We start from the raw sequence: 23385 nt of genomic DNA on the forward strand, positions 1-23385 counted from the left end.
CTCACCCACTTCCCCGTCCCACTGCACATTCCCTACAAACTTCTGCCGTGCTCCTTCTGCCCTTGCATGAGGAGGTCTGGCAACATGCTGGCTCTGGAGCAAGAGTAGGTGGTGGCTGTGGTTTGGCTGGAGCCTCTGTCCCACCACCCCACGGGTGGTGCGAGGGTCCCCCTGCCACACAGCCCACACCGCCGGGCTCCTGCGCGGGGTCCCCAGAGCTTTCACGGTGCGGTGGAGCCTCCGAGCACTCACTGCCTCTCGGCAATGCTGGGGAGGTGCGGTCTGGCACCCCCTCCTCCTCTGGGATTCGGTCACATTGGGTGAGGGGTGCAGGGCCCTGCCTGTGTCTGTGTGGGGCACCTGCAGCTCGGGTCTGTGGAAGTTCTGCCCCTCACCTGTTGTTTCAGAGCTGGGTAAAAGGCCCTTTTCTCCCTGTGGCTCAGAGTGAAGGAGGAAAACATGAATTTACCAGATTGGTTGCCAGATTCAGACACTCTTTTTTGAAAAGCCACCTGAGGCTTGAGTGTGTGGTGAGGGTCCAATCTGCAACAGAGCTGAGCTGGTGTAGGAGCCCAGCAGGTTTGCTCTCTCAGTGTCCTCACCCAAAGGGACTTGCTTTTGCAAAGCCAGCATCTTACTGTGTGGCCCTCTATGGTTCCTCACTGCGTTTTCTTTGTCTTGGTTGACTTATTTTTTAAATACATTAAAAAAAGACTACTCTAAGGAAATCCCACTACTGTTGGACTACTTAGTAGGCCATATAGAACTCTCTGTACTTAGCAAAAAGCGCATGCAGTGAGTCATTATTCCTTCAGTCCAGTGTGTTGAGTATTCATCGCACTGACCAGGGGCTTGCCTGAAATCAGGCTTTCCCCACACACAGCACACTGCCAGGGAGCTCATCTGCTGGGTACGCGTCCTCACTGAATGAGCATTTCTCCGCCACTCTGGTATGTGCCCGTACCACTCGTGGGGATGGGAGAGCCACAAGAAGGAAAGAAAGAAAGAAAGAAAGAAAAGAAAAACAAGTTGCTGTATGAAAGCAAACTCAAATGGTGTGCATGCATAATATTCATTGCATAAAGTCTTAGAATAGCTATTGTCATGGTACCTAAGCTGGCCCCTGGGAAACAGGGTCTGTGTTTTTATTTCCAAATTCTTTCAGACAAGCAATATTGAGTAATTTGGAGCTCCTACAATGGAAAAACCATAAGCAATGGTAATTATGAAAGGGATTTTAAAAAGCAACCCGTGTTCAGGAAGTATTGGCTTCTTTTGAGAATCCCATCTTCTGTTTTGTTGTATATGAGCAAGGGAAAGATCACAGCTATGAATCAGCTGTAGGTTTAACTCAGCAAATTGAACAAGCTTTGTGAAGTGTCAAGGGCCCAAACAACATCTGATTCAAAAGCCAGATTCGGTCAACCTCTCCAATGAAAACATAAAATCATCGTGATGAAGATGAATTCTTAGCAGAGCACCAACATTTACACCAGAGAGGTATCATTTAAAATTCTACATCCTTCAGGCTGGATTAGCAGAGGTAGAAAGGGTCTAGCGGAGGGAAAGGAGGCTTGCTGGCATTAGTGCAGGGTATGGGTAGGGCAAGCACTGGCAAAAATAAAGCTGATTTATCTTAGAAAGAAGAATTAGAGGTGATTTTTCTTGCATATTCCTGCACTGATGGATATAGCAGAGGTTGTCCAAACTCTTTCCTCTATCCTGCACGCCTTCATTTGAAAGATGAGGTTTGGGACTGAGACCAAAACAAGAGCCAGCACAAGGAATGGGATTTCCACAGTCAGAGTGCAGGTGCAGTTATGACTTGAGGGTCAAATTATAGATAGCTGAATAATTTTGTGGTTGTTAATGATACCAGCAGGAATGCAAGCTGCAGCACTGACAATTGATCAACTCTTCTATTCTCTGTTGTGAAATGGTGATTTTCAGGGGGCTAATGGTAGTGACGGCATGCCCAGCATGCAGGGCTGGATTGCTCATTCTCTGAAGTGCTGTAGGATCAAAGATACCGGGTATATTTAATGCCAAGGGCTACCAGCTGAGGCACATAGGGATTTGAAGTTTAGGGTTAGTTTTCCAGACTCTTATGATTGCCAGTCCTGCTTTCCTCCTCCTTTCCATCCCCAGCCAAGGCTGGTTGTGCACAAAATGCACCAGGGGCTGATTTGAATGTTGAGGATGGGTAGGGAGCGTGGGGAGGTCATAGCCACAGGGCCACGTGTGGGTACAGAGCTGTGGGAAGCAGGGCGTCATTCAGCGGCAGGAGGAGCAGCAGGCCTGGTGGCTCTCAGGGGGCAGTTGCTTTAGGGTAAGGGAAATGCTTTGTATATGAAACTGACATTTTGTTTAAAAAATGCACTTCCAGCTTGGGGTTGGGGCCAACTGGAAGTCCAGGAGCGCCGAGAGGGCAAGCACATGCCCATTTAGGCTTTTGACGCTGCTCCCATAACATCCTCTTAGGCAAGCTCAGGAATCGTGGGTTAGGTGAGTGGTCAGTGAGGTGGATTGAGAACTGGCCGGATGGCAGAGCTCAGAAGGTTGTCGTCCATGGCACAGACTCTAGCTGGAGGCCTGTAGCTAGTGGTGTTCCCCTGGGGTCAGTGCTGGGTCCAGTCCTGTTCAACTCACTCATCAGTGACTGGGCATGTGAAGGCACGGAGTCTACCCTCAGCCAGTTTGCTGATGGCACCAACCCGGGAGGAGCGGCCGATACCCCAGCAGGCTGCGCTGCCAGCCAGCCAGAGCTGGGCAGGCTGGAGAGCTGGGCAGAGAGGGACCTCACCAAGTTCAGCGAAGGCCAGTGCAGGGTCCTGCACCTGGGGAGGAACAACCCCCCACACCAGTACAGGCTGGGGGTGACCTGCTGGGAGGCAGCTCTGCGGAGAAGGACCTGGGAGTTCGGGTGGGCAGCAAGTTGCCCACGAGCCAGCAGTGTGCCCTGTGGCCAAGATGGCCAGTGGGACCCTGGGGGGCATTAGGGGCAGCGTGGCCAGCAGGTTGAGGGAGGTGATCCTGCCCCGCTGCTCTGCTCTGGGGAGGCCACATCTGGAGTGCTGGGCCCAGTGCTGGGCTCCCAGTTCAAGAGAGACAGGGAACTGCTGGGGAAGGTCCAGCGGAGGGCTATGAAGACGATGAGGGGAGTGAAGCATCTCCCTGATGAGGGAAGGCTGAGGGAGCTGGGCCTGTGTGGCCTGGAGAAGAGAAAACAGAGGGGATCTTATCAGTTGCTACAAATAGCTTAAGGATGAGTGCCAAGAGGATGGGGCCAGGCTCTTTCCAGTGGTGCCCAGCAACAGGACAAGGGGCAACAGGCACAAATCGCAACACAGAAGTTCCTCCTCAATATGAGGAAGAAATTCTTTACTTTGAGGGTGACAGAGCACTGGGACAGGCTGCCCAGAGAGGCTGTGTGGTCTCCTGCTCTGGAGACATTCAGAACCCGCCTGGACACAATCCTGTGCAACCTGCTCTAGGTGAACCTGCTTTAGTAGGGAGGTTGGACTAGATGATCTCCAGAGGTCCCTTCTGACCCTCACTATTCCGTGATTTAGAGTGGTTGCATTTATACAAGCAGGTGATTATATGTTCTCATCAGTGCACGTGCAGACAACGTTACATTTAAGAGGGTGTGAGATCAACCTGGAATAAAAGCACTAATCCCTTCCATCACAGGCAAGGGATGAGACTGCACGAAGCCTTTCAGCCACCAGCAAAGTGAGGGGAGCGCCAGGGCATTTTCAGCTCACAACAGCTGAAGGAGGCTGGAAGGAGGCGGCAGGTTGGCAGAGCCTGCGACTCATTTCCCTTGTTCTCTTTGTGCATGAAAGCCAAGGGACGGTGACCTCTGCATAAGGCATGTATTTGCTGTAAAAGGAACCATAGCGTAGTGAGCTCTGCTCTCCTTTTCCTACAGGATGCTTCAAGAACTCGTAAGAAATTTGCTGAAGGAGAGATGTAGGACGTGCTGCCCAGCTGCTCCAGCAGCCAGCACCTCTCAGAGCAGGCTCGTGAAGCTGCATCACCTAGGGTTTCCTCTGGTGTGAATTATTTTAGAGCTGCAGGCTGTGGGTTTCCCCACAGCCCACGCAGCTGGTGGCTGTCTGCCTGGCAGGCGACCGTTGCCAGCAGGGAGGCAGCAGCGTGATGCCTGTGGGGTGTCTGTGCTTGTGCGTCTGCTTCTGCACGTGTGCGTGTGTGTGTGTGTGTGTGTGCCCTGGGTAGCAGGGTGAGGGAAACCTGCTTCTCCGCTGGCCATCAGACCTTACTGCCCACACACTGAGCCACGAGCCACTGGGCTGGCAGCTCCTGAGCCCCTTGCCAGTTTGTGGGGGGATCAGAGCTCTTTTTGTCAAACTTTGCTTTGCACAGCATGGCCTGCCATCATGCCTTGGGTTAAACAGAAAACTGGCCAGTGTCATTTGCAGGAGTGGGGCATTAGCCTTTCTTGAAAGGGCCACGTTGAGCTCGTTCAGTGGGTGAGAAAACTTTGACTCTCTAATGTACCCATTCAGCTCTTTCCTTCCTCCACTTTTGCTTCTCTGTTCCCTTCTCCCCTTTATGACCCTTATTATTTTTCCGTCCACAGCAAAACAGTTCACATCAAGGTAATTGATGATGAGGAGTATGAAAAAAACAAGAATTTCTTCATTGAGCTGATGAGCCCCCGCATGGTGGATATGAGTTTACAGAAAGGTGTAGTACTAGCCCTGCAGACTAACATTAACGTTCTTCTTTCCTCTTCTCTTCCAACTCCTTCCTCCTCTTCTCCTCCTCTTCCTCTGATGTCTTTCTGTCTCCAACTGCTATGCCCTAAACACTGCTGTGCGCACACACCGTGTCACATGGTACCCATGGGGTGGCATGGGGAGTGACGCTGGGGCCGGGGAGAAGCGAAGTGGTGAGGGGGGCAGAGAGAGTAGGATGGAGGGCAGTCCTACTTGTCCGTATTTCTGTGGTGGCTTGAGAGGGACCTTCTGCCATTGACACTGGAGGGTCCAAGCAAATTTTCTATTGTCAGCAGGAAGATGCTGGCTAGAAACACATCCAGCGTCTCAGGAGATCATCACCCAGCCCCGGTACTATGGGTTGTCCCAGTCAAACCTGTGTTAGAAAAAGACAGGAATCAATGCCTGTCAGAGAAGCAGTTCTGATAACCCCTGAGAAGGACTCGGCAAAGGCTCTGCAGCCCCCAGTCCAGTTGCTGCGGAGCAGCTCTGGGAGCAGGAGATGAGGGCAGGGAGGAGCTGAGGCCCCACTTTGGTTCACCTGAAGGCTCCCAGCAGCTGTGTGCATTGCAGGGATGCTGGAGGGAGTCGGGTGAGCTGACAGAGCTGTAGCCCGCTGTCAGAGACCCATCTCACCCCACTGGGGAGTGTGTCTGTGAGCACCCCTCTCTCTGTTTTCTCCTGAGGCTCCCAGCCCAGAGCCCCTGCAGATTTATTATTAATTGTGAAGGTAGCAGAAACAATTGATCTTCCAGCTAAAACACAGTGGGTACCCCAGGGTAGTCCCTGCTGATTTCCAGGCAGCCGATACCCTTTCCATTACCATCTGACACTGAAAAAAATGCGCTGCAGAAGTTGCCTTCCACTAATCATCAGCAAGGTCCTCCTCCCTCTTTCCCTCCCTCCTCACCCCCTTGCCAGCCCCCTCTCCTCTTAACACCCTCCCGCTCCCCAAGGAGCAGCTGTGATGGATGTCCCGTGTTGAACAGGCAGGCCGACGTGCACCACCCCACCGGGGAAGGGGCTGTGTGCCAGGAGCCCATGCCACCGCTGCCGCTGCTGCTGCCGCCTCGCCTCCAGCCAGCTGACCTGCTGTACACAGTTGTCTCTTTTGTTGTCCCTACAGGAAGACCGTAAGGGTTAAGATAGTAGATGAGGAGGAATACGAAAGGCAGGAGAATTTCTTCATTGCCCTTGGTGAACCGAAATGGATGGAACGAGGAATATCAGGTGTGAGATCCTTTATGAAAAACATGAAAAAAAAAAAAAGAAAAAAAATCAGAATCAAGTCTCCAAACCCCAAATCCAGAAAATATAACCCTCTTTCTCCTCCTTCCCCTCCCTCCTTTTCTCCTCCTCCTGTAGATGGATCGACTTTTACTCTCTGCCCTCCTCGCTCTCACCCCGTTTCGGTGTCATCTCTGCCTTTTAGAGCTCAGCTTACTTCTGATCCTCCTTTTGTGCAATGCTTGAGCCTCAGAGGCTGTATTATTTTGAATGGGTTTCCTTGTCTTGATCTATTTTTTGTTCTGAGCACACCTTTGCTATTCTCCCCTCTCCTGCTCCTTTGCCAGGACCTTAGGGAATGTGAAAGGCAAGAGAAGGGCATAATGCATGGCTGCCCCCTTGGATCTCCCCATATGCGCCCCTCCCCCCTCATCTTTCCCTCTGTTGTTGTCTGCCAGTGGCATTGCCTTAGTGCTCTTGGGTGCCTGTGAGGTGTGATGAAAAGCCCATGGGAGAAGAAGGAAAGTGCGAGGTTTCTCATTTTGCTTTGTTTTGTAAAAAAATGGTTCTCCCTGTCTGTCATCTGAAAACCTCCTTAGTGTGTCACAATCAATTAAAGTCTGTCATGCAGAGGGTGTGGAGCTCTGCTAAGGTCCTACTTCATCAGCAGTGAGACCCAGAATCTCGCAGCAGAGCAGGATTATAGTGGGAATAAACCTTGACTTACAGTTGTGCCTTGCCTACAAGTATCATTGTCCTTGTCCTATACCTGTTAGACCTCTTTCTCACTGAGCCAGTCTTGCCATTGGCTTCACCAGCTTTGAGGTGGCCCAGGAGAGCCAAGCTTTAAACAGAAGCACTTTACACAAGGGAATTCAAATCCGGCTTCCGAGTGTCTGAGATGGAGTAGAAAAAGATGTGTGTGCCCATTGGCTTTTTTCTGCTCCCATGTGCTGCTACAGGTGATGGGAACACCTGGCAGTTGCCTGTGCATTGCACAGCTTTCCCTTGCTGAAAACGCCTCCCATCTCTTATTTTGCCAGCGGAGCAGCTGCCTTCTGGCCAGTTTGAGCTCCCCATGCACAGCTCAGCAGGGCATTTGGTATAGACACAGCTTGCATAGTATGACGATGTCATATAGCATCCGTGGATTTGTAAAACGTAAACCCAAAACAGATTTGTAGTTTCAGGTTGCTAGACCACCTCCAGCAGCCCATAGGCAGTGAGGGACATTAGATTTCTGCGTGTTGAGCACAGGCCCTTGGGTTTCACCAGGTCCAACTGCCCTTGAGTGGAAGCAGTGACCAACCTGCCCTATCCCGTGGGGGTATGTCTCAGCAGTTAATTGCCCTCCAGGGTAAAGGCATGAGCATGGCTTCTAGGTAGAAGTCACCTGGCCTCAGCTTGTAGCCACCAGTTGTTTTCCTACTGTTCTCTATCAGATGAAAGGACTATATAGCGTGCCACAGCTTCTGTGTGGGTACCTGCTCATATACCCATAGTACACTCAGATTTCTTCTTGGGAGTTTAAGGAGATTAAGCCCTTTGTGTCAGCAAAGCGTTCAGCCCTAGTTCAAAGTCTTCAGCCCTAGCATCACCGTAGGGTCTCCCCTCCTACTCATGGGGCTCCCACCTCCATCTCAGCAGGTACAGGAGGAAAATCACCTGTCTCTGGCTCTGTCCTGCTTAGGACTTGGCAACTTGGAGCATCACACTGCAGTTTCTGCTCAGTTGTCTGCTCTCTGTGAGCCCTGCATCCTTTTCTAAACCAGTGACCTTCAGTGAGATACAGAGTCAGGATTGAGCTGGTTTTTGTTAAGTTCTGCATTTCTTTTTCCTGTATAGGCCATGTTGCATCTGGCTGAGTAAAAACACATATTTGAAAAAAATCCAAATAGGCCCTAAGGTGGTTCAGTTGTAAAATGTCCTCATTATCGTTAGGGCTGCGATGCCAGTTTGCTGTACTGTGCGTGTCTCATTTACTCCAGCATCAGTTGGAGTCAGTGGGACTGTCTGATTTGCAACAGGCAGAGAGGAGATAAAAGCCAGGCTAAATGATCTGCAGCACAGAGCCTGCAGACCAGCCACTTCCCTCACCAGAGGTGAGGGCACACCCTCGGACAGACTCTGTTTACCTGGAGGAAGTAAAGGACCATGCCAAAGAGGAGACAGGGAGCCCTGGTTGGCCTCGTTAGAGAAAAGTCAGAGTGAGAACACCATAGTTTCAAAGTCTAAGAGACTGGAGAATAAAATACATTTGTAAATGTTGCTGGCACAAGGTGGCACAGTTGCTACACTAATTCCAGGGCATCTGGAAAGATCCCCAGCTCCATAGTGCTGCACGCTGACATCTCCATCGAGTGTACCTTGTGCCTGCGATGAAGAATAAGGAGCTATGCAAACCTTTCCCATGCAGGGCGTCAGGAATGATTGACAGCAGATGCTGTCACCAGCAGCTTCACGGGGCACACACAAGAGCTGGCTCTTGGTGGAGGAGGTGTCCCAGGACACGCATGGGCTCGCATGTGCTCAGGAGGCACAAAACACAGTGTCGGGAAGGGATGCTCACAGTGACTCCCACACGTGTTCCTGCCATCATCACACTGTCTCAGGGGCAGAGTTTGGATAGCTTATTTATTGCAAAGCACATGCATGACTGATAGAGCCCCACAGGCTGCAATGTCATTGCAGCCACCTTGGTGCAGACGGCCCCCGCAGCGCTGCACGGATGCTGCCATCGCCCCCCCCCCCCCCCCCCCCCCCCCAGCAAATCCCAAAGCACAGCCCCCTAGCTGGGACTCTACCTTGGTTGTGCTGCGGTGACGAATGGGCCCCCATGCGACTCATACAGCGAGGGCAAAGCACAGCTCCTGCCTCTCCTGGGAGGTTCAGGACGGGTTGCTTTTGATGAAGAGTCTCTCTGGGCTTCGGCTGCCCACGCGTTTGTTTCCAGCACTGCAAAAGATGTAATTTTCTTGGCGATGTGTCCTTGTTTTGTTGTTACTCCCCACTTAGCTGTGTCACACTGAGCCTGTGCCTAGGGAGCTGTAGGAGTATTCTCAAGGTGTTCTCAGACAGCTCTTGGTAGTGGGTGGTGTCTTCAAAGCATCTCTTCTGGCCCCACTGGGAGCAGGGCAGTGTTGGGCGCCTCAGCTGACTGGCAGTCGTGTTTGGAAGTTATCAGCGGTCTGGGTTGCACAGAGACAGCCAGTCCATGGCAGTCGTGCCGGCACTACCATAAGCTCCGTGCCAAGGGCCGGCGCTCGCCGCAGGGCCTCCCCACACAGAGGGTAGCTGCTAGCTTGCTTTAAGGGTACAAGCTAGGTAGCAGTGATGAAATCAGTGATGATGTGTGGTGCCCTGAAGGGAAGGCAGAGCTGGTGGCAGGGATCAGGGATGAGTAGATGTGTGCTTCTCAAACCAGCTTGGGGCAGAGCTTGGACTGTTTGTTTTGGTGTGCAGAACTTGGTGCTATTCACGTCCACTGTGCTGTCCCTGGGGGTACCCACACTGCTGCTGGATGCGGTGGCAGTGATTTCTGGTGGAGGGTGGAGGAGGATAGCAGGCGGGAGCAGCATTTGCTACTGTACGGTCGATTTGCATTACTGGCTGTGCTGTCCTGTACGTGCCAATACAAAGCAGTTACCTCCACTCAAGGGAACATCTCCTTGGCCCTGATCAGAGCTGTGGGGTAGGGGGTTGTATCTTCTCTGTGAGGGTCAGAGCTGAGCAGGAAATATATGCTATCGCTTTTGCTGCTTGCGCTTGCTAGCACCTTACTGGGGGAAAAAAACCCATCTCTACTCAGAGGTACCTGTGGTAGTCCAAATACAAATTCCTGTCTTCAGGTTGCTTAGGGCTTGCATAATGCATAACAGCCACAGATACAGTCTTTTGACTGAAACATTTTGCATCATCTGCAGATGATGCTCCTCACTGTTCACCCCCAATTATATCAGTACCACGCTGCTTTGAGCCTTGGGGTGCTTAGTTGTTAACCCTCACCATAAGGAGAGCTGACCACTTACTCCTGGTAATATAAATGCTACATCTACAATACCAGACTTTGTCTTGCAGCTCATTTATTCTTTTTCACCAATTGCTTTCTGCAGCTGGAGTTTTTCAAAGCTTTTCTGATGATCCAAACAAATTACATCAAGTAGTTTTACTTCAGCAGCTCTTTTTGTTGATGTGCCCCAATAATTCAAATAGATGAGAATAGATCTGAGATGGGTATCTTGCCAGCCCAGTCTGTGGTGAAGACCAGTACTGACTTAGTAGTGGATATCAGATGCAAAGAGCTCTGGCAAAGATGGTGCTTGCTGCAAGCTTCTTTTATCAAAGTGAGTAAAAAGGAATCAAAGAGAGATAAATTCTTTGCTTGGCAAAGGCAGTAAATGTTGCTTTTCTCTATCCTCCCGGGCATCTCCCAGGTTTCCTAATTTTTTTTTATCTTCTCCATCTCTAAAAAATTAGTCTCTGAATCTTTCTTGTCTCACCTTTCCTCCATATGTGCACTCACATAAACTGAATCCCTGTCTACTGAGCGCTGGAGGGCTTTGAAACTTCCCAGCACCCTGAGCCACCTTTCTGGCCATCCTTTTTTCAGCACTTTTTTAAAGTGTTCCTGCAGTGAAACAAGTATTTTCCTTTACGACAAGATGCTGTCTGTTGGTTTGACTCTTGCTCTCATGGCAGCTCGGGTGTCCTGTCAGCTCACAACTGAAACAAGGATTTTGCTGCTGTCAGCCCAGCAGGATTTTTGAGAAATACTTTCTTCACACATCAGCTTTCACACTTTTTCCGCAGTTCTGGCTTACAGGGGAAAAACTTGCTTTGCTTTCCCTGGATAAAGTCAGTCTTCTGCTTAAATGGTGGTTAACCCTAGTGTTGATGGAGCCCGAATGACAAGCGAGGCTGCTTTGAAAGATTTGTTGATTGCAGATAATAATAAAAATAGCATTTTGGAAATTATGTTTCTTGAGGGTAATTGGGAGTCTGCTTGTGTGAATTAAGCTCATGGCACAGCAGTGGAAGATTCAACCTCAGGGCTGGTACATCAAGGCTATGTCTTGAGGGTTACATTTTGTAAAAGGGATTGATATCCTTCATGCAAAATTTTGCTTCAGAAAGCATGTCTCTCACAAGATATGGCTTCACTGGAAATGGGAGCACAGATGGCTGGTGAGCACTACTAAGCAGCTTGCTGTCATGACCTGGCTTGGGAAGATTTGGTCTGAAGTCCTCTCAGCCCTTCCAGCACAGAGTCAACTGGTGTGGACAAATCTCATACCACATCTTTTAATCAAGTGTCAGCACCCCTGCCAGGAAAGCTTCGTGCCTCAGAGGGAGGATGTGGCTGGGAGTTGCAGAGTAAGGATTAAACTGTGAGTGAAGGAGGATTCCTAGCTTCGATTGATCCAGCAAGTTATCTGTGTCAAAATATTGACGAAATGATGTGACTTGATACAGAGGTCTGTGCCTGTATAAGATAAGCTGCATCAATGTGCACCCCACACGTGCTGGGGTTTTCTGAAGTGTGGGCAGATGCTAAGAAACTCCTCCTTCCATCAGCTACGGATGGGAATAGGAAAGAAATGTTAGATTGCTGTTACCTTCTTCCACAAAGGTGTAATAATTTGCTTGCAGCTCTGTGATTAAGCTGAACACTGCTGGTTCTCCTGATGGAGAGGAATCTCCTGGAGTCTGCAAGAGCTTTGCTATTGACTTCAATAATAACAGCATTCAGGTTAATGCTTCAAAATCTCTGCCTTCTTTAGCCTATAAAAAAATCATGTTTATAGCTCTTCACAGTCCATTAGGGAAGCAGTTTGCTTACCTCGGTGAGTAAATTTGGAGACAGAGCCTGTGGACAGTTACATCTGGAAGATGGGGAATCCTTACCTCTTTTGAGAGCAGAGCCTGTGGTTTGCCTGGTCACTGAGCTCCTTCGGGTGCGCATGGGGTGCAGGCAATGTGTTCTCTTGCTTTGGCTGCCTGTGGCTGCCCTGCTGTGTGACTGAGGGTCTCCTCAAAATCCAGCCTTCTCTCCCTCATTTCAGCTCACCCTCTAAGTCCCAGGCCCTTAACAAGGGTTCTTTCACCTGCGCAGTGACTTCCTGGAGCCTTTAGGGATATTGATTAGGAAAGATCTGTGTTAATGAAGAATGAGTCCAGAATAAAGCATGCAGCGTGGTCAGATCTCTCTGTGAGGCAGACAGCAGAAAAAGGTATTGCACCATTTAGAAAAAGACTGGGACACACGTCTAGCACATCAGGTTGCTGTAAGCTGCAGGACTGCTCGATTGCAGGTCTGCTCCCATCCTGAGCCTGGTTCCTCCTTAACCTTCTTTGGCTTCGGTACAGTTAAAGCAAGAAGGAATTCAATTCCTGATTGTAACCCACAAGAACATGTATGTCACAGCACAATTTTTAGCAGCTAAATTCAGGTCCGAGTTGTCCAGTGGCAGGGGAAGTGAGTTCATGCACACAGCTTTGACTTTGCCAGTAAAAACCAAGCCTGCAAGGCAGAGAAATCCCAGTAAAGTAGGAGCTGGGATCCAGAGCTGAAGGCCTTGGATCTTCTGAGACAGTCAGGGTCACCTACCTTGTCTGTGGGCATGCGTGCTTGTCTGCATTCATGCCATGCAAGCGTTAGGTAAGGGATACTTGGGACTGCTATTTTGGATTTGACCGTGGAGCTAATTTTAGCAGCTCCCGGTAAGAATACACGTGTCAGGCCTGTAAGACTACCTGAGATGCCAACAGCAATGAGGTGGCCTGGCTTGGCCCCACAAGGAGCATGACAGGCAGAGCAGGAGAGTGCAGGACAGGGAGAGGTGCCCTAGGGAGGGATGGAGGGATGCAGCCCAGGCGGGAAAGCAGAGGGAGGCTTGTGGGATGGGAACAGTACAGGGGCCATCAACAAGGCTGGTACAGGTACAGCATCCCCAGACGGACTGTCAGGAAACATTACAGGTCAGGTCTAAGGGCACATCAGCAGATGCGTGTGCAGGAAGGAAGCTTTAGTCCGTGAAATCACTTTCTTGCTTGCATGCACAGCATTCACTCGGAAATATAAAGATAAAATAATCCCTTGGCTTTCTGCATGCTGTATTCTTGATGTTTCATTCATAGCTTTATAGGCTTCTTCAAATATTCATGTGTCATACCATAAGTGAAAGGGAGAAAAATAGTTCTTTTGCTCAGAAGAAAATGGGGAAAAAAATAAACTCAAATCCCAGAGCACTAGAATAACAGTTTTAAAAAACATGAGGAACCAATGATTTTTTTTTTTTTAATAACCACAGTAGCTTAGGGGCCCAGTAATTTTTCATTATATTAAAAAGGAACACTGAATCAACCCATTGTACTAATGCTTGTAATTGCAAAAGGCAAATTAAATTTCCCCACATTGTCTGGAGAACCAGAAGACCATGGAATAGTAAGGACGCCACAGGGTAGCATGGAGCTGCAGCAGGACAGAGCTACAAGGAGACTCAAGACTACAAGGGGCAGTGACAAGCCTGTTGGAGACCTCCAGGCAGAGCTCTGCAGAGGATGGGAGGTGCTTTGAGCAGAGCAAACATCCCATTGCTTCTCGTGGCTCTGGGGCATTGTACATGCTGCCAAACATATTCATGAATGCTTCCCCCAAAGGTTTTTGACTCTCAAAAGGAATTGACCCTGAAACACAAGGGATGCTCAGCAAGGAGCCTCTTCATTGACCTTTCCCTGTTCTCTGCACATCTACCTGCCCCCACAGACAAGGGAGACCTCCTGGAGTGCCCATGGTGTTTCCAGCGGGGGAGATGGATAGGTGGATGAAGATCTTGACTGGGCCAATGCCTCTCCACAAGCTGTCGGGAAAGCTGTGCCCATGGGTGCTGCCTGATGGAATAGGGAAGTGACTGAGAGCCAGGACTCAGGACTACTTTCCCTGAGTCTGCCACTGATGTGCTTTGCGACCTTTGACAAATTACTTAGGAAATCACTTTCAATTAGGTGCACCTGTGTAAGTGCCTGCTTTTCAGAGGCCTGAACCGAGTAAGTCCCCAGCATGCCGCCACCGAGTGCGGCCGTGCTAGAACTTCGGTATGAAGTGGAGTTAATGGCAGCCAAGTGGCGATGTGAGTTCATTCAGGGCGCGATAGGCTGCTGTTAACCTCCACCCTCCGTCAGACTTTCACACTGGCCATATGGGACTGTTAAAGGGTGAGAGAGTCTTGCTGATCACTCCTTGGGTCTCCAGTCAGCAAATCAGCTTATGGATGGGAATCAGGGAGCACCCAGGCGGGTCCGGGTAAATTAGCGCTTTTGGACTTCAGCCCACTTCTGAGTTTGCAAAATGTTCCCTTTAGCCTCTCTGTGCTTGCTTCACCATCTGTCAAATGGGGCTGTTAATACTGACTCAGTCTTTGTACTGAAGTTTTAAGCTTCTGATGCTAAAAGTGCATAATAATAACTATTAGTAATTACAATACTGTCATCGGATGCAACCATGTCTTCAGGGACCTGTTTGCTGTTTGAAGGATAGGTAGAAGTCAGAATTCTGACAAAGTTAAGGCACAGAGCTGGTGCTTGGCCCCACTCAAAGAGGGTTTGGTATTTTTTTGCTATACGGACTTCCCTGTAGTTAGTTGAAAACTTAGATGCAGGCTGTGGCTTTCGACAGGTAACACCTAGGAGGGATCCAGCAAGGTGATCCTTTGAGACAGCTCTGGAGAATGGGGAAATTAAGGCAGGGGAGGGCCAGGAGGTCACTCCCCAAGGCAGCAAGAGGACTGGCCCGTGCCTGTATGGAAAGTCAGGATAAGGTTGTCCCTTCCAAGGACCTTCACCCTCTTCTCCTGCCTTCCTCCCACCTCTAATCTCACAGGACCACGCAGTCGCATTTCCTGGGAGGCAGTTGCATCCCACTGCAATGCATTGCACAGCATGTGCCTGTACAGGACTGTCAGGCAGACCAGCAATGGGGAGCAAAGAGAGCCAGGAGGACTCAAACTGGTGATGCGTTATGTGTGCCTGTGCCCCTCTCGGCACCCTGACCCTCTGGGAGCGGTACCTGTAGAGCTTCGGATAGCCATAGGCAAGCCAGGGCATCCCAGGGGATGACGCATGGTTGCATTACCCCCTGCCCCATTTCACACTGGAGGCCAGCACCCATTCTATCAACACCTCCCTCTGATGATGCTCTTCTCAGTGAGCTGCCTATCGCCCCTGGCCACTGCCTTGGTTGTGCCGAGCCCTGCCACAACCACACACTCCTGGCTGAAGCAGGGGCACCTCCCATGACTTCAGGTCAGTTTGGGTCATGGCAGGCCCTGATGGCAAGCGTAACTCTCCCCCCGGCTCCACTTTTCCCTTCCCCTCCTTGCTACTCCCCACCTGCATCCCATACCTCTGCCTTTGCTTGGGGAGGGGGGTGGCTTTGGGGAGCCAGCACCCTGGTGCTCGCCAGCCTCCTTTCCATCCCGCTGCCCTGGTGCCTGCTCCCCAGCCTGTGCCCGACACGCAGCCCTGGCGAGCTCACGTACCGCCTCGTACCACGTCCATTGCTCACTGACAACCATCATCTGCAAAACAGCTTTTGCCCCTTGGATATTAACTTTTTCCCCTCTTTTCTTCTCTTTCCCTGTCTTTCTTATGTTCTTCTCTCCCCACAGCCCTACTGCTCACCCAAGGTAAGTGCTTTTTCGCCTTTCTGGCTCCTTTTTCTCCTGCTCTGGCTCTGTTTTCGTCCCCTTTGGTCAGTCTCTGCCGTGTTTGTGATTGCTGTGTTGTAGACAACCCTGTCTCATGGTGTGTCCAGCAGGAACTAGTTAAGAGCAATGCATTAAGAACATGACAGTGATTGATTGACATCTAAGAGTATTCCCCATATTCCAGATTTTTCACTGTGGTTTTGGGAAATGAGCCAGCCAGGGTTGCAAAGCTGAACTTGCAGCCCTGGCTGGTCCATGACTCAGTCCCCTCTCTTGGGGCAGCTCTGGGCTTGGGTTGTGCTGATGCACCAGGGAGCATGGGGCTTTTCTGCAAGGGGGTGGTGCTCCTGGGGTGTGGGATGTTGTCGCCTGGGGTGGGCAAGGGTGCAGGACTGCGCAGCTGTCCCCTTCCCATGGAGGATCAGGCCATGCTTCACCCCTCAGTGCATGCACCAGGGTGCTCTCCACCTCCCGTCGTGGGGCATCCCAAGGGTGAGCCCAGTGCCAGGGCAGTGCTACCAGGGCATGGTAAGCACCAGCTCTGTTTCCTTTCTCACCCTCAGCTCTGGCTCTGCACTCTTCATCCCCCCTCCCCGTGGAGGGATTTTATGTGTATTGATACTGAACCCTGCCTTCCTTGCCCAAAATCCCTGTTACACCAGTCGCTCTTGATCCCACTGTGGTGTGGTGTACCCCTCCTGTGTTTTTCTTATTCCTTCAATTCCAGATATGATTACTGTTGAATTTGGACTAAAGAAACATTTGTCAAAAGATAAGGGCAGGCATGCAGGGTGCAGAGAGGAGCTTGAGTCTGACAGGTTTGCAAGAAGAGCTGAAAACCAAATTCATCATGCCTGAGCTGTGCTGCAAATCAAAGGAGCAGCATCTGCCATGCAAGCTTCAGTCTGCTCCTTTTCGAAGGATGCCAAATCTGCTGCGCAGGGGATGGCCTGTGCCCATTGGATATTGGGATAATTAGGAAATTGCTAGTGGCAGGCAGAAATCCCCAGCTCCCCAAATAACAGCTTAGGGTGTTTACGGAAGACTCCTTAGAGCGGTTTGGACATTTTCCTTTGTTACTTCTTCAGGTCCGGGAGGACTGGAAATCAGTTGAGCACAGCCTTCTTCCCAGTAATTTCATTGCTTTAATTCAGTAGCTGTCTAATTTGATCAGAACCCTGGGAACCAAATAATTCGTATTAAAATAACATAACTTTCCTCCCTCTGTTGTGATCCAGCCTGATTGCTTTTGGCAGCCATTATTGGAGAACTTGGTCACCAGCTATGGAAAGTTGCTTTCCAGTTAATAAAGAAAAGCCTCCTCTCTGTCTGGGAGGGGGGGGGTCCCTCGGGTGCCCCCCTTGGTAGGCTGCCCCCAGGTGCCCTCCATGCATGCGGCATGCGCTTGGCCCGCAGTTTGAGCTCCCGGTGCTCGGCCTCTGTGCGTGCTTCAAGGCAGCGGCCGGCCAGCAAGCGCAGAGGCACGTGCTGCAGTGTCACTCAGCAGCAATCATGGCTAATCAGCAGGGAGAGAAGTGACGTCCTCGTTTAGTCCGTGTCATGTTAGATTTAGATTACACAGATGTGCAGGAATCTTTGTGAAAAACTGCATTATTGAGTGTTTCAGTGGAATCTGTCGGTCCCGCTCCTTGTCCCCTCCCTCCCGGAGCAGCTCGCACAGCCTTTCCTGGGCAGTGCCTCTTTTCTCAGGGCTGTGTCCCTGGGATGGCTGGGTGCCCTGGCTCTCCTCTGCAGCCCTGGGGCATTTGCCCTCCAGTGGCACTTCTTCAGCAGCCCTGGCAAGGCCAGCAGCATCACAGCCCCTGCTCACTGCAGTGGCCCCATCTCTTTGCAGAAGCGCTGGGGTGCCCTGATGGATAAACCCAAGTGAAAATGCCTCTCTTGTCCCAGCAGCCCTTACCTGGGGGTAAATGGGAGGTCCTGGCTTTATCCCCCTGGCCTTGCAGAGCCCTCCCCAGGAAAGCAGGGCTGTGAATTTTACACAAGGCAAAGTAACTGGGCCGGGGAGAGCCTTTGGCACAGGTTCAGCTCAGCATTTGTTTCCTCCTAATGGGCTCTCCGAGCCAGACTTGCAAGGCTGTGCAAACCTTTTGAAAGCCTTGCCTGGCCAGGTGTCCAGTGCCAGCTGTTTGGGCTGCAGAAGAGCACAGTAGTATGGGGTGGCTGTGCAGTGACTTGAGAGTCAAACCTGCTTATTTTTTAACTTCTCTCATGCATAACCTTTTGTTCTGGCACTGGCAACAGTCTCTCTTTATACTCTTTATACAGGGAAATGGTCAATACCAACTCCAGTTGTTCCTGCCATTGCCAGCAGTGGACAAGCTGCTTGGCTGGTCTTCCCAGCCTTTGAAAAAGTCACTGAAAACCTGCACAGAGCCTTTGGTTGCAAGTTCTTGGGCTCAGGAGGTCCAGTTCTTTAAAAGGATGGGGAGTTATCTAAATGGTAGATACTTCTCTACCTTCATTTCCACATACTCAACCGGATCAAAGAAAATATTTCTAAATGTGTATGTTTATTTATGCATTAAAACTCCTGGGTTCACTTTGCAGTGGGAAAGACTGGGGACCAGAGTCACCAGTTGACTGGCCTGTCAGGGACGGTCATGTCAGCAGCAATCTCAAGGCAGAGCCAGCAGTGGAGCAATGCGCAGTTCCCAGCCCTGTGCTTTAGCCTCCATCTCATGAATGTGCGGCGTTTCCCAGTTAGCGTTAAGGACGCTGGGGCATGTATATGGGACGTATCACGCCTCAAAAATAGCTTTCAGGGCTCAGTAAGCAGATTCCTCCCTTTTTAGAAGGCAGACCAGGCTGCCGGTGCTTGAGCGTGTGCATGTGTTTCAGTAAAGGGCATACCCATATGCTAACCTCAAAAGCCGGAGTGTCATTTAGCCAGCAGTCTTCCCCGGTTGTGACTGATGGCTTGACAGCGCTCCGGAGAGAGGAAATCATTCGTGCTCACTGTTTACTTTGTTTAGCCAGGATTATAATTTATTGAGCCACAACAAAAAAAAATCCCATTTTAATTGTCATTTTAATTTCTTCCGAGCAGCGGAGTCCCCAGAAGGGGTGACCTTCATGCAGATACGTGCCTGCTCTAGAAATGGATGGAGATGAGATAGCTTGAGGGGTGTGAAATGGCCTTCATAGCAATCTTTAATGAATACATTGCTGGTTTTAATCCAATTTATTCAGCAAGTGACAGGGAATACAAGTTGGCCCGTGTCTGTTTGGTAGTCTTGCAGCATTGCCTAGGTGATGGGTATCTACCTCTCTGGTGGTGCTACCGGGCATTCCTGTTGCCTGTTTCAGCTCAAAAGGTGTGGCGGCTGGATTACCCCGTGGAAATGGGCTTTATCTAGCTTTGATTTATGATATGTTCAGGAGGCCACAGGCAATGTCCAGTTCCTATTTGGTCCCCCGAGTCTGAAGGAGGTTGAGCAGGCAAGCACCTGCGTAGTACCCCCAGAAGCAATGCACGATGTGGGAATGCTGCTCTAGTGCTCCCCTTTCTCCGGGAAGAAATAAGAGGACAGGATCTGCTTATAGTATTTTGAGCCCAGGAAAATGCCTATCATGTAGGTCTGAAGGAACTTTGCAAATAGCTGCAGATGAGGTCTCAGGATGGCCCTGTGGGTGTAAGTGGGACGTAAGTGGTTCTCATGCGGGTGAGAGCTGAGGAGTGAGCATGGCAGGGATGTGTCCAAGCACTGCAGAGCCCAGCAGTGGCATGACCTTAACTAGGAGCTGCTGGCCCCCCTCATCTGTCCTGCCCTTAAGGGTCTGAACTGACCCTGAATGAAGCAGAGAAGAAGAGAAAGAACCAGCTTGCCTAACCTTACCATGCTCCTGCAGCCCAGACAGGCTGCTAGCACTTGATGGTAACACACACCTGTGTTCCAGCGCAGGCAGGATTTAGGGGACCCCTCTCTCGCCACCTTCCCCTTCCTGGGGAGGAGGTGGAGGCAGCCCAAGAGGTCCTGGCAAGCTCATGTTCTTGCTGGGCATAGCCAGACCTTATCAGGCTTAATTGGGGTTGACAGCAGGGAGTCCAGGGTGCAATTGCATTGAAAAGCAGGTACTGATGCTGATACAAACAGAAATCAGGCTAGTTAATAATTAAGCTGCAGCTTGGCAGCATTCACCTTGACAGACTTGACCTTTCAAACTAAAAATCTGTCTCACCCGCCCCCTCCCCCCCCTTGTGTTTTATTCATCGCAGCCCTTGGTAGTCTTCTTTGCAGGCTACCACACTGGGGTGATGTGTGACACCCCTCACTGACGCCCTGCCCTTGCCTCCTGGAGGAGCCCTCCAAGACCGCAGCTCTGTACCTGGTCCCTCAGGAGCTGGGGGCCTGTGGCTACCATAGACCACGTGGGAGCATGCCCCACACTTGCTGCAGAGACAGTGGCCTCTTGCAGCTCTGGAGGCAGGCTGGTGCACCCTGCTCCTGCCTGAAGTGCTTCCCTGAAAGGCAGGAGCATCAGGAGTGTGCTCTGCCACTAGGACATTGCAAGAGTTTATTCCCTCCCAGCTGCTGGGTCTGTACACACAGTCTCAGCATCCCACCAGCACAAGTAGACCCAGCAGGCCTGGAGCAGGGTCTGGTGTTCTGCAGAGGTTGGCACTGATTCCTGCTATTGCTTGCTCAGGTGTCCTAAACAGTAGTTGGGGAGAAGTGGCGGATTCATGTAGGTGCTTTGGAGGTGCTTAGCTCTCTTTGGAGGTGCTTAGCTCTCCCCCTTAACTGTATGGCAAGTATAGGCTGGGGCAAGAGACATGTCCACTGGGCTTCTAAGCTTGTCCTTCCTGCCACAAATGGCACTGCCTTGATTTCAGAGGACAGTCGGGAGCCTGTTACTTGGCACCTATGGGTCACTTGCACAAATGCATTGAGCGGGATCCAGGACAGTACTGATCCGTGACTCTTAATCTATGTTTGTCTCTTACATTAGGGTAGAGGCTCAGCGAAAATACAAGGGCAGGTTAAATGTTTTAAGACACACCTTTGAAGTTTGTTCAGTTTCTGTGCTTTGCTTTCCTGTTGCACATTCACAAATGTGACTGCTTTTTGATGAGGTGCGAAGGAATTACGTCCTTTTTCCCTTATCTGCAAGCTTCCTCTATTGACATGTCTGCAAGGTAACCATTTGGACATACTGCCTATGCCTGTTCTCCTGCGCTTTGCTTGCAGCTGACATTGAAAGACTCAGCCTGGCAGTGTCTCCACAGGACATCTTTGGGTGGCCATGTTTCTTCCCTGTGCCCTAGTTCACCATATTCACTGCAGAGGAGCTGCATGGTGACAGCAGGGTCTCCATTATTCATGTCTCAGTGGACATGCTGTCATCAGGTCTCCATCGCTGGTCAGCTTGTGCCTTCACCACGACTGACCTACCTAGGACTTGAAGGTGCCTCTGGTGGCACTTCTTCTGAAGGCAAGGTGCCCTCTGAAATAGCATGAGTCCCAGAGCCCTTCAGTGCTGTGGTGAGTGCCAGCACCTTCACTTTGGTGGAGTGCCTGCTCCCATGCTTGTGCTGCATCCAGCCCCCAGGCTGCCAGAGCAAGCTGTCCGCTCTTGGACATGGTTGTGTCGCTTGATTTACTCCAAGAGCTGCCTGGCAAGTGATTGTCGTGCTCATCAAATCAGTAGGTGATCTGCAAGTTTCTTGCAGAGACAGCAAAGCCATCTGCTAGCAGCCAAAGGTCCTGCCTCTGAGCATGGACACGGGCATTCCCATGCAGCCTGCCCAACAGCCTGGGACCTGGTACACAGTGAGAAGAGACACAGAAGATCTTCCTCCTCAGAGGAGGGCTTTGGGTCTTGCACTGCACTGCCTGGCACGGGTACATAAACCAGCATGAGGAAGACGCCAGATTCTGGGATAAAGCTGTTTTGGATACCACTCCCTACAGGAAAGGGGAATCTTTCTGCACTGCGTCTGCTTACAGAACTGCCTGCAGCCCAGCCTCGCCTAGGTAGTTAATATTTGCATGGGGTTCCCGTTGTACCATGCCAAAGGCTTTTGTCAAGTCGGTTAAAGTGGGGACTGAGGTTTCATTGCATCATTTCTCCTGGAGTTGTTAGGCTGAGGAAATTCTGCCCATTACTCCCCATTTTCAGGGCAGCTCCTCTGATTCCAGACATTTACTTTTGGTGCTGTGCAACTGCAGCCAGTGGGCGGGAGCCCAAGGGACCATGCCGCCAACTGCAACTGCAGCTTTTCTGATGTAGTTGCTTCCCCACAAAGGTTGTAGTGAGCTGGACTGTCACCAAGTCCGGGCTTTGCAACCCTGCTGGGATGGCTGCTGTGCTTTTGCTCAGCTCCGTACTGTCAGCACACGTCAGCAGGCGCTCAGCTCAGCTGCCAGGCTGGGCCTTGCAGAGCTGGAGGTGCCTCCTCCCCTGAGCTTCAGGTTATGGGGAAGCTCAGACAGAAGTGATCCACAAACATGGTGCGGCAACTGATGTGTAAGCACCTGCGTTTTCAGTGATGGATGCAGCTTGTCATCTTCATACACTTCCAGGCAGAGGCAGAGACTGGGCTCTCTTGATCTCTGTCTTAGAAAAAGAGATGTAGATTTCATCTAATCATCTAATTCCCTGCTTAAGTAAATACAAGTAACTTGAATCTGGTTCCTGATATTCATCAGTTCATGCCTCCAAGTGTAGTGTCAAGCAGTACGTATCATGCAGGTTCACCCCTGTTTCTGTACTTCTCCAGCTCAGCTGTCTCCTCTGCTCTGTGCTCACTTGGTCTTTGGCTGCAGTTGCCCCCCTGTCCCCTGGCATCCTGCATTGCCCATCTTCTCCGGGTGCTGTGCTCCCATGTGTCTGTCTTTTTTTTTTAAACTTCTGGGGATTTCCAAACCCAGAATACGCTCTCTTTGAGCTAAGCAGTGATGGGTTTGACGTATACCATTGATTTCAAATGATGGACGCAACCGTTTCTGCTTCTGTGATGGGTTTTAATAATGTCACCTGCCACAGGAGCTACTATATATTTTATAAACTCTGCAGGTCTTGCAAGGCTTACAGTCTTTGCCATCAATCTAGTTGGGTTGATGAAGAAAAGGCAGAGAGTTTATGACTAGGTTTCACCGGGACTTTGTAATTTCTGTGTGATTTTTGGTGCATAGTATGAGATCTGCTGGAGCTCACATGGGATTAATCACATTTGAGGCATTACATAGGGTGTTTGTAACCTTTTCAGGAAACCTTGGGTAATGTCTGACCCACTGCTTAGCCAGAACAAGATGCTCTGCCTTTGTGATACCCCGCCAGGTTCTGCAGAGCTCCCACCCCCATGCTCTTGGCTGGGCCCTGTGATGCAGCTTGTATGACCCGACTGGTCAGGCACAGGAAAGCCAGGTGAAAACCAGCTTCTTGCTTGAGCTGTCAAGGCTTTTCAGAGAGCCCATCAGCACATGCCTGTACTTGCGTGGTTGGGAGAGGGGACGAGGCCTAGGTCAGGGCTGGGGACATTGCCAGGGTACCCCTCCTGCTGGTTGGGGTGCTCCTTCCCATCCAGGCAAACAGAACATCCCCAGACATCTCACTGGGTTTGCTAGGGCATCAGCAAAATGAGCCCAACACGGTCATCCCAGCATGCTGCTGACCTGGGGTCCTGGGTTAGTTTCCTCCAGCAGAAACTAAATGTCCAGTAATATGAAAGAAAAAAACACATT

At 50.7% G+C, this 23385-nt stretch overlaps 1 protein-coding gene across 5 annotated transcripts in view; it reads left to right on the forward strand.

Moving 5' to 3' along the window:
* The window catches only part of SLC8A3 (solute carrier family 8 member A3), a 114519-nt gene that overhangs the window by 86983 nt on the left and 4151 nt on the right, over positions 1-23385 (forward strand). For 2 of the 5 annotated variants that reach the window (XM_055717019.1, XM_055717022.1), the window contains one exon: positions 4607-4713. In XM_055717019.1, coding sequence (XP_055572994.1) covers positions 4607-4713 — 107 coding nt within the window. Of the gene's footprint in view, positions 1-4606; positions 4714-5871; positions 5976-15637; positions 15656-23385 lie in introns of all 5 variants that reach the window. The other 3 variants (XM_055717017.1, XM_055717018.1, XM_055717021.1) reach the window with 3 other exon arrangements.

Source organism: Falco cherrug, chromosome 7, assembly GCF_023634085.1.
Source record: "Falco cherrug isolate bFalChe1 chromosome 7, bFalChe1.pri, whole genome shotgun sequence".
NCBI classification, from domain to species: Eukaryota; Metazoa; Chordata; class Aves; order Falconiformes; family Falconidae; genus Falco; species Falco cherrug.